The following is a 14,612-nucleotide window of genomic DNA, read 5'->3' as shown; positions in this document are numbered from 1 at the left end:
TCCTTGCTCATTTCAGGTATGATTCCTGCAACTATGATGTTCTCCCATCTGAACCGCTGCTCCCTGGGTAGGTTGAGAAGAACTAAATAAATTACTCCCACAGATCTGTCATTTCTCCTCTTAAAAGGTTGAAACCAATCCACATTAATTGCAAAGGCAAGGTTTCTGGGTACAGCCAGGAAATCTTCTCCCTTGTATTGAAGAAAATCTTTCCAGATGCCACCATCATAGAAATCTGCAAAAATGTTCTCTTTCACTTCACGTTCTCGCCACTGTTCACACATTTCTGGAACTCCTGGCCGTTTTAGCAATCCTTCAAGCTGATCAATTACACTGTTATAACAGTAGAGTTTATGTGGATAAAAAGTTACTTTTCCACAGCTCAGGATGATTTTCTTTGCCAATGATGCTCCGCATTCTTTGCCTTTCTTGAAAGGTTTGTTGGAACAAATGTTTGAGACAATCTGCCCTCCAACTTTTCTTGTGCAGTTTTCCAGGTTGTAGAGTGATGCACATTTTGGACAAACAGCCATCTTAACAAAGTTATCACGTTTAAACATGATAAATTTCCTTAGGAGATACAATGAACTTGGGAACATAAGGGCCATCTGGCAGAGGTAATCACTGTTGCAGCTTATACCCACCATATGAAGAAACTGAAACATAAAGCGTAACAACCATTCCAGACCATTGTCACTAATCTTGCAAGCTGCTTGCCAGAATAGCAGGAAATAAACAAACCACTGAAGTAGTATTGTAACTGCCTGTACAGATGACTGATGTTGTTTAGGCTCAGGAAGGGATTCATCATTTGTGATATCTTGAAGGAGATGATCTTCTGGTATGTCACTCCAAATATCAGAATCTTCATCACCTACAAGGCTCTCAGCATCACTTGTATTATCACTACAGGATGTGCAGGAGTCAGAACTGTCACATTCAGAACCAGCATTGTTGCAGGTAGTTGCCTGAATAAAAGTTAAAGTATATAGGTATCTGCATGTAAGTGAGATCTTATACTGTGGATGAAGTTCTATTCAGTCTTAAGGACGGTGCCTACTAATTCAAAGGTATTTTTGCCCCGATTTGTGATTTTGCAGGAAATGTAGATCTTAACAAGTGTTATTGAAATCCAAGAAAATTGGGGGTAACCATGCATTTTTCAAAGATAATTCATGAACAATATTTGTACAAAGCTTTAAAATACAAAGCAATGTATGGCGTTCTTTCTCAAATTGAAGCTCAATTATCTCTAAAGAATGTATGGTTACCCCAAATTTTCTTTTTGGATACCAAGAGTACTTACGAAGATCAATAGTTTTAAACCGCGCAAAAATATCCCTGCATTAGTAAGCATTGGCGATAGGAAATCCGATTATCTGGAGATGCGCAGAACGTATGCGCAATAACAATAGTACGCACCGTCCTTAAAGACTGGTGACAACATGGCACTGCACAATTTTGGTTTATGGAAATGATCAATTTACACTTTGCAGGCTTTTAATATTATGCCATGTTGCGATTTTGCATAATAAACCTAAAATCACCACAAATCGCATAATTTGTACAAAATCGCAAAATTTTCGGGAGAAAAGAGCCAAATGTAAGTTTATCTTAAGTTCCCTGATAATTTAAATGTTATCTCAAGACATCAAAATCATCTGGAATGAACGAACAAACAAACAGGAGTTCTATGCATCCCTTTTATACTCGTCAGAGAGCCAGTGCTGGTTTTTGATAGCAAGCGACTGTTCATTGCCACGGAATAAACAATCCATTTCTCTAAATAAACTAATCACAATTGTGTATATTATATTCTCTGATATCAATTATTTAAAATGAGGCCACAAATGATTTATTTCAGATGTTTTCACCATTCCTGTGTGCTCTAATAATTATCTTCTTTAACATCAAGAAATTGATTGTGCGCCCCTTAGACCAGACAAAACACGGTTAAATTAGCTGAAATGAAATATTGCATAATTTGCCATATAAAAGACCTTTCTTGCTGTATAATTTTTGAATTTTTTCACACCCTATCCGAAGACCTGGCTTTGGTACATGTATTATCTGCACCTAATTGTACTACATGTATACCAGTTATGACCAATGATATACTAACAATGACTTCAAAAAATTCTTTAAATGAAGTGAAAGCAAGAAGTGCAAAAGGAAGAGGTCAGTGTGAAATGCAGACTGCAGACAAGGGGTAAAATGCAGACTAGGGAGTAAGGCTCCAGGTGACTTAAGACATAATATCTTATTCCTGCTGAGAATCTAGCAGTTTATTACATGTCACACAGGCTTTTATATCATGTACCACTTCAACTTAGTGTTCTCCATGTCAGACCAAAAATATTGAGTACTGTACAATTGCTCCACTGGCAAACATTTACTCGCATTGAGTATAGCAGACAAAAATGTCAGAGACTATGCATCTACTCATTTACCTCATCAGATTTTAAGTCCTCTCTGCTATCATTCATTGCATTCAGAAACTCTACATCATCACCTATCAAGTCATTCAAATCATCTTGGGTACCTATAGAATGAAAATAAAATGTTACCTTTTAATTTGTATAATAACTTAACCAAACTTACTGTTTGCTGATTGGCTAATTTTTCATCAATAAAGTACAGACATGCTTAAATTACTTTACATCACCTCACACATATTTCCAGATCCTATTTTGAATTTCAATCAACTTTCTGCAGCAAGTGAAGAATCAGGCAGGGATAGAAACCTTCGACATTGCTTTTGCATCAGTTTGAACCAAAATTTATTTACTTCTTGTGGTTACTAGTCTCTTTCACAGCTGTCCTTTGTGTTGTCACACAACAAGGAGGAGTGTTGCCTGACGACACAAAGAACAGCTGCATAGGAGACAATATGCAGGTTTACTTCTAATTACAAACTGATATCAGTTTAATGTGACTGTCCTCTTATTGATCACAAATTATGTCATAACATCCTCAATCAGAGGGAAAACACATAAAAAACCGATATGAGATCTGGGATATGGTGAGATACAGAATTCAGGAGATAAGGCTGCTCAGGAGCAGTATTCTATACGTTTAAGCAACAGAAATTATGTATACATGTGCCTCTCTGAAGGGTAGGGGTGTTAAGCAGTTTGGTCCGGGATAAGGTATAGAAATCAGGGACTTTTGCTCTAGAACAGGGTATTGTTTTTCAAGAGCTGAGAAGAATTTACCTATTTCCGGTATTTGTTATTATAACACATGAATAAGACTAATGTAAATTAACTTTCAAATTTTATATCTTTTGTTACTCGACATGACATGCAAGTGTTACCTGTAACAAACTGCTTCCTCTATAAGGCAACTTGTGTTACATGTGTTCGGAAAATTTTGGTCGGAATGGTGGCATTAACGAACTATTTTGGGAACCATGCATTTATTAAAATTTTCAGTCATAATTACCTCCAAATCCACGCAATACAGCTTCCTCAAGCTCCTCTTCCCCCGAGGAATAAGCAGGGCTTTCCTCTGCATCGCCAGCACGTGCTGCATCGCCAGCACGTGTAGTAATAAAATTATGCCTAGCTCTCTTTGTATCTTGTTCTTCTTGTTCGGTACCACTAATTCCATCCGATTCGGCGCTACCAGTAATCCATTGTTCATTTTGCACATCATAATAGGCCCTGCGGTGTTTCCAGAAAGCTGCCTTTGATAAATATTCTTTACAATGGCCACAGAAAATCCTATTCTGTTTTCTCGACCGCGATCGCTTCCTCGAAAACATTTCCACGCCCGTTGCGAGCTTGTTTGTTGGCTTTCGTCTATCTCTTGCTATCGTAAAACTTGCTATTCTTCATAACCTGGTGAACCTGGCACCAACCCGTTTTTGAGCCTGCGCGATTTCGGTCATCGGTGAAACTTTGAAATCACAAGAAGCCAATCATAAAGTGAGAGATTGATTGGCGCCATTTTTTAGCGTCTTGTCACTCGCGTCGCTTGTAATCCTTGAGGACGTTGTAGGCTCGTGTCGTAGCAAAACTGTTGAGGGGAAAGGTTTGGGTTTGGAAATGGCGGAAGAGCTTCCAGTCAGCTTAAATGAACGAGTTATCAGTATGCTTGAAAACGTTGTAAACGAAAACCGTCGTCTTCGGGAGATGATTGAAACACGTGACGCAGAACAAGAAAGGCTTTTGCAGCGATTTTCTGCAAAACTCGACGGGGACACATCGGGGAACAGTGCAGTGAGCAGGAAAAGAAAGAGAAAGATCGCTGTGCCACAACAGTGTCGCGTAAGTATATTTTTATTATTCTGATCACTTACTACGGTAATCTGTATGAACTATCGGAAATGTGCGGCCTATAAGTTTCGCCGGCGGCCGCCCTCGGTATCGCTTGAGACTTGTGTTTACTTTTACGAGTGCACAAACATTCAATCCTTGCTCTCATTGAATTCAGCTGAAGGCTGATCTTTTATAATCTGAACAGCCGTTAATATACGTTGAAGAATAGGCCTTTCAATTTTTTTCGACCCCTGTTCACAGCAAAAGTCAATTTTTTCATTTCCGGTCTTCATATTGTTGCCCCTCGGGACACACGCAATATGCAGGTATCAATGTTCAGACGGAGAGGGAGGGGTACGGGCAAAAGTGCTGCATTTTGCTTCTAAACGTTGATACCAGCATAATTAGCTCTTATTAACCGAGCAGGAGGTCTGTATGGGAGAATCTTCACTGAGGTTGTGAGTACAGACTGAACACAGTGAGGTCTACAGGTACACACGACTGAGGTCAAGATTATCCCTTACAAACTGACAAAGCTCAGTTAATAAGATGTTTATTATATGGCAAACAAGAACAATTTAATGTAACTGGTTTGCACTAACTGACATTTTGCTTGCGAATGTCAATGAGTGGCGGTGAGCTGAAGTTAATTTTGCCAAAGTTTTGCATTTTAGTTTGCAACTTTTTCACTGCAAAACATTACCGGTATTGATGCCGGTGTAGATGGGAAAATCTAGACTGTGGTCAATATCGATTTCAGCCAATCAAATTTGTGAATTTGGCAGTTCCCAGTCCCTGTGAGACAGAGCCATATAATAAATATTTATATCAATCATCACATTATTTGGACACAAATAAATCTTTTAAGCACCATAAAAATTAATTACGCTCACAACTTAGTTAGCCTTTGAAAATTACAAGAGGCAATTTATTCCAGATTGCATGAGATTTAAGGGCCAATTATATGGTTAATTTTAGCTAGGGCTTACAAGTAACCTGAAATTGAGCATGGGAAAATCTGCTGAAAAGTGTTATTCAATTAAAATGGCATTCAAGATGATACTGTTCAAAATAATTTTAACAGCGCTCCTTTAGTAGTTTACTAACAATAATAATTATTTGGCTTTCTGTTCGCTTTAAATTTTCAACACTTTGGGATGATAGCAGATTGTTATTTGAAGCAATTGATCTGGTACCTTATTTGCTGCAGTCCATTTTAGATCTATAAAATTGCCTAGACAATGGCTTTGTGTAAAAAAATTTCCACTTTATCGTCTTTATCCCAAAGAAACCTTGCAGTCACCTCCTTTGTTGACATTGAAAACAATCCATATATATTCATGTCCAGGTTTAATTTTCAGCCCAGGCTGAAAAACTGTAGCAATTATTATTACATGATTGGAGTTTTCATCCCGTTTGCCCGGGCTGAAAATTCCTAGCCCAGGATTTATTATTTTTAGCCGGGCCAAAACTTTGTTCATGCAATCACAATTTTTTTCTTTGATCTTATTCAGTGCAATCTGCTTTTGTTTTTGATGGTGGGATTTTTCAAATTACATAAAAATATTGTTTTATTGTATCATCTGAGTTGAAAAAGCAATTTATTATGACAATAGACTGAACAGATGATGTTCCAAGCACTAGTCCTTAAATTGTCAAAGCAACTCTGACAAGGGCTAGTGCTTAATATGATTCAATGGTACAAGCTTTTGTGTTTCACTCCCCCACCAACAAAGCACCAATCATTTCACCCATGTTTTTGAGTGTCTTCTATTGTGCTTGTTCAGAATGGACAACTTTTTAAACAACTTTGCTTTCTGATTTCTGATCACAGCAAGACTTCAGGAAGATGTACAAAGTCATGCAAAAAGGAGAAGGCTTTGCTGGATTTGTTTTATCTGAGAGGTAAAGCTCATTGTTATCAGAGTGACACTTTTCTTGTATCTTTCTATCTTGCCCCAAAATTTATCACCACATTGGAAGCTGGTGGTTTCATCCTGTTAAGTTTACTACACACAGTTTGGAAGTTTGGCCTGACACCCGGCACTGTCTCAACGTGTAGGTTTCTGCTTCTTTCTTTGCTCGTTTTACATTGTGCATTATTTTTTCTTTTTATTTAGTGTTTCTTCACAACAAAATGAAGATGTGACGAAAGCTGTCATTGAAGCAGTGGTAGCTGATCAAGGTGGAGCTGATAAGTGTCCTTGGTCTCCAGCAGAGATGAAAAGTATGTCCATATTAAGTATATATAAAGAAGTGGAACTCTGAGTGTCTTAAAACTTTAAACTTGGAATATTTTTGTGTTGGTTCTCTTCAACTTGCCTGGAGTGGTTAATTTCAGTTTTAAAGAAACCTAACTTCACTTGTCCATTATGTCACAACATAAACAAGAATGTATACCATTATAAAAACACTAAAAGAAGATTGGAAACCAACCATCTCAACATGTGTCTGCTTTAGGAAGGAATTTAAAAAAAGAAATTCAACAACCATTATGTTGAGCTTTAGCCATTTTGAGAACTTTTACTGTGGTTTACTCCAATATTTTGAATGGACTGTATCCCTATTTTTTCTTTTCATAGATCAATTCCTTTACTGTTTCTCCTAATTATTAGTGAGTTCCAAGGGTGGTTTATTGGTATATATGATTTATTAAAATGCAGCTACTGATTGACTCATCATATGGCCCAGGGGCTCAGCTCTTGCTTTTTCTTATGGTACATTTATCTTCATAAACCCAAGATGACTAATTTTCTTTTCAAGGTGCTGCTGGCACATACTTCAAGAGTTTAAGCAATGCCTTGGCCAGGACCAGAAAAGGAAAAGAAGAAGAACATAAGACCATCTGCAGAAGGCAGGGGAGAATGCGTGATGTAAGTTGCTAAATCATCTTCTGTTTAAAGTCATCTTCTGTTTTTGTCATTTTTTACTTATGAACACAGGGCATAAGATTTGAAAATGAAGAAAATTGGCAATCACCATAGTTGCATGGGTCCTCATGCCTTTCTCATGGTGAAAATAGGGCCTTATTTTTGCTTGTTCAGAGGTTCATTTCAGATTCTAAGCGATTTCATATAGTATAACAAATGCACATCTCTGCTACCAGTCAGCATCTTCTTTAAAAGTCATGTTTACAACTTGTATTGTCTTACTCTTCAACCATTATGGTTCCAGTCTTTTATGGAGTTTCAAATTTATGTACTTGTAGCCATTTTTGTTGTTCCAAGAAAGTTTCCAATAAGATAGAAATAACTTTGAAAAAGAGGACTTGACATTAAACCATAAGAGCGTACAATATTATTATTATTGTTCCTATTATAATTATTATTATTTTTATTATTATTTACGGTGGCCCACAACTGTCACATCAAAACCAAATGCTCACAGCAAATTCAAATCACTCGCAACAAATTCAAATCACTCACATCATTTTCAAATCACTCACAGCAAATTCAAACCACCCACAGCAAAATTATCGACCACGCTAGGTGTCTTCAGTCATGTCCAGCCAGCGGTGCAAGATGTCAAAGAATATTTGTCATACATGAAGCCACTACCTGCGAAGTTTCTACACCTGCACTTTTAATGAAGAAATTGCTTTTGACTGAGTCAAATTGACCCATTCACACCTGAAAAAAGCTCGTCAGGTGTTGGACAGAGCAAAATTTATTAGGTTTCACTCTTAGGGGTCAATGGGTTAAGTTACTAGCTTTTTATTCTACCTCAACGAACGAGAACCATGTTTTGTTTCCACTGTAAGTAAGATAAGTTTTCCCTAGTCATTTGAAATACGGTATCAAAATGGCAAGGGAAAACTTACCTTGTCCACAGCTGGAGCAGTAATTGGAACCTTCAGCAACAGTAGACTTACAGTGGAAACAAAACATGGTTCTCGTTCGTTGAGGTAGAAGAAAAAGCTAGTAACTTAACCATTGAGCCCTAAAAGTGAAACTTAATAAATTTTGCTCTGTTAAATGCCTGACAAGTTTTTTAGGTGTGAATGGGTTAATTTGAATCAGTCAAAAGCAATGTCTCCATTAATGGTGCAGGTGCGAAAACTTCAGAGGTAGCGGCTTCATGTTTGACAAATATTCTTTGACGTCTTGCACCGCTGGCTGAAGGTGACTGAAGACGCCCAGCGTGGTCGATAATTTGAATTTTATGTGAGCGATTCGTAATTTGCTGTGGGCAATTTGAAAATGTTGAGTGATTTGAATTTGTTGTGAGTGATTTGAATTTGCTATGACAGTTGTGGGCCACTGTAATTGTTATTATTACTATTATTATTTTTATTATTATTGTTATTGTTATTATTAATTTTGACCAATATTGTATTCTTTTTTTAATTTTAGAAGAGTCTCAGGAGGCTTTCTTTATTGAAAACCATGCCCTGGTCCGAGGAAAAAAAGCAACAATTGAGAAGGCTCTCACCTGGGATTACACAAGCTCTGATGAATCAGATTTATCTGAGGATGAAAATGGCAGCTACCTCCGTGGATACTTAGTAAAGAAGTTTACGTGGGAGAGGAGTGCCCTCCAGAGTGTTAAGAAGGCCTTGGATGAGGCGTACCTCAAAAGTTTGACTCCAAGAGTAAGGGCAAATGTGCTGCAAAGGAGGGTGCATACACAGCCATCAAAGAGAGGTCCCCCTGTGAATGGATTAGGGTGGGCAGTTAGAGTGCCCACACCTGAAACCCCTGTTGGAACATCCAGAGTGGCAAAAGTAAGCAGTCCCTCAGATCCACCTGCATTAGCATCTGCTGTACCACCAAGACACAGAGACAGCCAGTTAACAACACTGACGTGTAGATCCCACAAGAGGCCATCAGTGACGAGTACACCAGCTTCAAGTGGTTTAATGGCAACTCCGAGAATTCCAAGCCGCATTGCAACACCAAGGACAATTGCCACGCAGAAAAAGAAGACTTCACGTAAAACACTTTCCACATCACCCCAATACTGATGTAAAGCTTTCATAATTTATTATTGACTTGGAGCAGTGGTTTCCTTGGATTAACTGCTGTCACACTTTCAAATTAAAAATAACAAAAACATTCATATGAATTTTTCTATTAGCATGTTTTTTTCAAGCACAAAATTTGTTTAGACTTGAAAGATTTCTTCTCTTGACAGTTAAAGTTTTGGCTTTAAAGGTCAAATATTTTTGGCTGCATTTAATTAAAAATATTGTTTCAGTTCAAAAGTCTGACATTGGGGGATCTCAATATCCCAAAAAGTATGAACAGTTAATGTTTAAATAAACTCGCCATTTATAATTTTATTATTGTATATACATTATACAATAATGTATTTATAATTATATTTAGAATTGGTGTTTTCACTTAATATTTAATAGGCCTTTTGCAACTAACGATCACATGGTACAAAATCCGCCATGCTGGAGGGCAAGCTCATTATTATTCCCCCACTGGGACATTAAAACAAAGAGACCTGAACCAGTCAAGCTTGACTTGCCTTTGTTTTAATGTCCCAGTGGGGGAATAATAATGAGCTTGCCCTCAAGCATGGCGGATTTTGTACCATGTGATCGTTAGTTGCAAAAGGCCTATTCCTGTCTCTAAAATAAGGAGTCTTTCAAAGAAATATGTTTCAATAAAATCAAGTTCAAACGTACACTTTGCCACTTTACTTTTTGTTTAATGGTTTGTCCCTCAGGATACTGTCCTATTGTTCAACGAAGTACACCAAAAACAAACCCATACAACTTCTGGAAAATGTTCGCCGTTTCTTACCTCTATATCTTGTTTACTTTTCTGACTTAACGGTACTTTCTTAGCTCGCCAGGAGTAAAATTATCCTTGTTAAATACAGTACGGCTCCGAGAGAGATCGCTCAAAAATAACGGCACAAGTAATCACACCATTAAATTCCACTTAAATCAGTGTAAAGCGAACCTTTAAACCAACTTTAGGCCAAGTCTACTATTTGCTTAAAGTTTGCATGTAACGAGATTTACGCAAACTTAAAGTTCACTTAAAAGTTTTGGTCTCTTTAAGCAAACTTTAAACCTGCGCATAAAGCTGCTGTAAAGGTCAGCTTTAAAAAAAGTAAAGAAAGCATAAAGCTGCTTAAAGTTAAATTTACAGTAGCTTTACGCTAGCTTTAACTTGCAGTAAAGTTCTTTTTTCATGCTGTGGTGTTCCTTGGGACCTATTCCGTTTTCGGAATGAATGGAATCCTTCCAAAAGCAGAATAAACGGAATGACCGGAATATGGCTCCCTCCGAATAGAGAATATGCTTTCTTTTGGGAAAGTTTTGGCGGGAAATGATACGCGGCCGGCTGGTCACCCATCGGTGGCTTGAAATTTGTGAAAATTTGAATGGAATAGCGATGAAAAATATCTACCGTGGATGTGGGTGTGCTGGCCTCTCTTTTGTTTCTTTACCGGTGCTAGAACAAGAAGAGCTGTCAGTTTGTGTTAATAAAAAAGTGCCTTTGCATGGTCAAAAGAAGTGACGTACTTGCCATATTTCGGTATTTCGTGTTCTGAAACCTTTATCGCTCGCCAGGCCAATGCAATTAGCGCATGCGCAGATACAATAGTTCCCAGATAACCTTCGCTTTTCAGAATATATGTTCTTTTGCAAATTAATATTCAGTGTATTCTGTTATTCCTAATCCGGAATGAGAATAGCCAGGATACCTCCAAAAGAATGCACCCTTAGTCTGATTGTTGGTAACAGTTGCAATCACAGTGTGAACCTTAACTTTTCGTCAGCGCCTTAAATTGGACATCAATGTCCAATACACCCAATCTGAGTCGGATCGTCTTTGTATCCGAGATGATCCGAGTCGGGTCGACTTGACCCGTCTTTACGAACGTCGATCCATCTTACCGGAAGTCAGGTCGCAAATGACAAAGGTAACACAGGCATAGAGGGGACAGAAAATCTTGAGTCGACCCATTGATCCGAGTCGGGTCGACTCTGATCGACGGGTAGACACAAGTTGATCGGATCAAGTCCACCCGCCACGATCCGACTCAGATTGGGTATATTGGAGAACCCTCACTCCGAGAGGCTAGATTTACCTCAGAACATAAACTCCGTGTAGTATAGAATAATCGTAATATGAAGTAGATAATCAAAGTCCTTTGGAGTATCGGGAGAATCGTACAATCGATGACTTTTTGCTAGATGCAGAAATAAAATTAGACTGCGTGGCAGGCGTTCGAAGGGGAAGCCAGAAGGGAGAACCGCAGGGAGAACGAGGGGGTTCAACCCCCTAATTAATATGCATAAAGATAAAATAAAGGGGAAAGAAAGGACATCCCCCATACATGCCCTTTTCCATAGGTATCTGGACATCAAGTAAATGACGATCAAACCGAGTCCAGAAGTACATTTCATACGGACAAAAACATCAAACAGAGGAACTTGTCGAGTTTCATAACCATCTCCATGCATTAATTATGCGAGTAACGAAAACGATCACTTGAGTAGTTTCTGTAATTTACAACAGTCGATTTTTTTTAAATGTATTTTTCGGCTGTCAAGAGCTAATTTAAAGTTTATGACATGCAGTTTCTTAAGAACGCATGATATTGTCACCTCATGATTTGGCAATAAAATATGGTTTGTTCAGTCAAAATGAGAAATACTATAGATTTTTTAAAAGTCTTCATTTTTAGGCCTCATCCAAACTAATGGATTTCAAAAAATTTCTGTTTTCAGTTCTGCGAAAATAAAGTAAAATACATTTTTCATCCACATTATCGTTTTCTTGTCGTTTTCACCTGTTCTCACGATAACGCGCAACAACGATATAACTTACTGTTTTCAAATTTTCTCCCCTTTTTTAATTAAGTCATAGACCTTATTCATAAATGGCGGTCAATTTATAATTCTTTTGTCGAAGTGCAAATAAGCCTACCAAGCCTCGATACCCTACAGTGAATTGAAAAGAATTCTTGCTCTAAAATGAGGCTTGGTAGGCTAATTTGCATGTGGACAAAAGAATTATAAATGTGACCGCCATTTATGAATAAGGTCTATACCTTACGAGACTTTTTATGGAACTCTAATATAGACTCTTTGTATATAGCAACGCTGAACTTTGTCACGTGGATCAAAAGACAACATAAAGCTCAAAGAGCTAGCCTCTAAATAATTTATGTATATTGTGTCATCAGCAATTTGTCCATCTCTGGTTATCTTAATTATTATCATAGCAGTATTACGTTTCGCATGTACCCAACCAAAGTGCGTCAAAGCTACGTTAATGAGCGTTTTAACGTTAGCGCAACGGACAAAAAAATTGCAAGTTAATACTTTATAATTTTTTTTGTATGATTTCTAGTGTTGAAACATTGAATATAGGTGGGCTCATCAACACACAAATGTTATATTGACTCTTACACACTATTAATTCGAATGAAAGTACAATTTGAGGCAAACGTCGCCTAAAAATAAGAGCTGTTCAAAAGAACGTATAAGTCCTCCTTTTTGCAAGGATAATTAGGAATTCTTTAACCCAGACAAAACAAGCAAGCGTCGACGAAACGGAATCATTTATTAATGCAGTACTCGATGAGCATGCTCCAGAGAGGAGAGAGATCTAAGAGTCAGGGCAATGCTTTGGGAGGTTATGGTAGTTTTTTCTACATTAATGGCTACTGCAATAATTTCAGTCGTTTCTCTTGATCTGACTTCAGTCGTTGTCCTTGTTCTTTCGTTATTATCATCATCACAACGGCATTTTAAGTTTAGCGTCTTGGATCAAAATATAAGACGAAACAGCTTTATTTTCTACTGATGAGCAATGTTAACTTGTAGCTGACTTTCATAAAGTGTCCTTTCTTTAAAAAGCCGCAGAAAGCGACTGAAATACGAAATCAATACATCTTACTTACACACCGCTACAGATCTCTATGTACAACAACTTACAACAAACCGTCCGAGATTCAAAACTCAGTAACCCTACATCGCTGTTTGAAAAGTTTCTTTACCCTTGTAAGCTATAGTATACTTTATTTACAGAAGACTGGCATTCTCCTCACGATTTATTTCTTCAATCATAGGTTTTTCTTTTTGTTTCTCGGTAGAATTTTTTTGTTTTTGACCTTGCTCTTTCTCTGCTCCCACGCGTTTAAGCCTCAGTTTCTTGTTGAGCTTCAGTGATACTCTTCATGCTGACGTGATCGAAGCTTGAGCTCCTTATTGTTCTTCGGCTAACCAATGTCATGTTGTCAATGCTCACCACTTGTGGAAAGACTGTTCTGCCAGCTCGACGTCGACCAAAGACTAAATGTTTGAAACCTGTTCGGTAGTTTTCACTAAAAGCAAAGCAGATGCAGGGATTTAGGGCTCCCCACGAATGAAGCAACATCTTTCTTATGATGAATACAATGACTTGGGGAATTTTAGCACCGATTTTAGGGGGAAGCTCCCCATGAAACTTAAATATGATGATAAAAGAGCAAACAAACAATGGGCCAATACAGACAATAAAAGCAGCTAATATGGCTATTGACAATCTGACTATCTTTCTGTTGCTTGCAGGGTCTCGAGATCTATTAGATTCGGACATATTTGTCCTTTCATTTTGTCTTCGTTTTAGAGTCCAAGCTATGGTGCTGTATATGATAGTCAACAAACACACTGGTACCAGGTAGAATACGATGAACATGGCTGTATTATATTTATTGTTGGTTTCCGTAGTCCAGTTGGCTTTGAAGCAGCAATAACCATAGGAGGAAACATGGAGTATGTGAAGGTAATGAGCATGAGCAGCTATGGCCACAATCCACGAAACCAGGATGCAGACTAAACGCACTTTCCACGAGATGGGTTTTATCTTCAAGGGGAAGAGAACAACAATCAGGCTGTTTACTGAAATCAGCATAAGGCTCTGGATGGAGACCAGCACAGAAACATTAGCAAGAAATTCGCAAAGTTTGCAAATGATATTTGCAAGTTCCGGCTGAAGCCGGGAAAGAAAGGGACCTGAAGATAGTGTCTCTGCAATTGTATAGGGCATGATGGTCAAGGGAGTGAAGAGATCGGAGACGGCCATGTTGACTACGAAATAATTGATTGGTTTTCGAAGTGGCTTGTACTTGGAAAACACCAGGATGATAAGAACGTTTCCAATCAACGTGACAAGGAGTATGATGAAATAGGTTGCTATTAAAATGGCCTTCTCTTCCTTGGTCAGTTCGACTACCGCCACATTGCAAAATCCATTCACGAAAGATGAATTATTCAGTGTGTCCGTAGAGTTTTCAAACATACTGGCCCGGCTTACGCTTTGAACGGGGGAGCTGATAGTTTTCTCTTGTTCCTTTCTCGTTTGAAACTGGCAGTAATAGTAATTCTATGTGGTTTTA

General features: G+C 38.1%; 3 protein-coding genes across 3 annotated transcripts in view; 1 reads left to right on the top strand and 2 right to left on the bottom strand.

The window, feature by feature from the left end:
• Window positions 1-3,796, bottom strand: part of LOC138015495 (uncharacterized) — a 7,563-nt gene extending 3,767 nt beyond the window's left edge. The window contains exons 1-3 of the mRNA XM_068862560.1: window positions 3,445-3,796; window positions 2,451-2,542; window positions 1-968 (exon numbers count right to left, since the gene is read on the bottom strand). The exon at window positions 1-968 is cut by the window's left edge and continues 3,767 nt beyond it. Of these exons, the coding sequence (XP_068718661.1) occupies window positions 1-968; window positions 2,451-2,542; window positions 3,445-3,766 (1,382 nt within the window). The 5' untranslated portion in view covers window positions 3,767-3,796. The remainder of the gene's footprint in view (window positions 969-2,450; window positions 2,543-3,444) is intronic.
• Window positions 1-14,612, bottom strand: part of LOC138016429 (membrane-associated progesterone receptor component 2-like) — a 34,948-nt gene that overhangs the window by 8,233 nt on the left and 12,103 nt on the right. The window lies entirely within an intron of this gene.
• Window positions 3,947-9,834, top strand: LOC138016428 (uncharacterized). Its single transcript, XM_068863569.1, has 5 exons — window positions 3,947-4,271; window positions 6,097-6,167; window positions 6,383-6,489; window positions 7,026-7,135; window positions 8,615-9,834. Exons 1-5 carry the CDS (start codon window positions 4,050-4,052, stop codon window positions 8,765-8,767), a joined length of 663 nt encoding a protein of 220 aa, XP_068719670.1. The 5' UTR covers window positions 3,947-4,049; the 3' UTR covers window positions 8,768-9,834.

Source organism: Montipora capricornis, chromosome 9 (genome assembly GCF_036669925.1).
Source record: "Montipora capricornis isolate CH-2021 chromosome 9, ASM3666992v2, whole genome shotgun sequence".
NCBI classification, from domain to species: Eukaryota; Metazoa; Cnidaria; class Anthozoa; order Scleractinia; family Acroporidae; genus Montipora; species Montipora capricornis.
The sequence above is the reverse complement of the archived record's forward strand: the minus strand, read 5'-3'. Positions and strand labels throughout refer to the sequence as shown.

Bases quoted from the DNA above. Each gene is read 5' to 3' on its own strand.
- LOC138016428 (XM_068863569.1), top strand. From the start codon at position 4,050: ATGGCGGAAGAGCTTCCAGTCAGCTTAAATGAACGAGTTATCAGTATG. The intron at 6,168-6,382 runs GTAAAGCTCATT...CTTTTTATTTAG, and splicing joins GGATTTGTTTTATCTGAGAG to TGTTTCTTCACAACAAAATG. The intron at 6,490-7,025 runs GTATGTCCATAT...TTTCTTTTCAAG, and splicing joins GTCTCCAGCAGAGATGAAAA to GTGCTGCTGGCACATACTTC.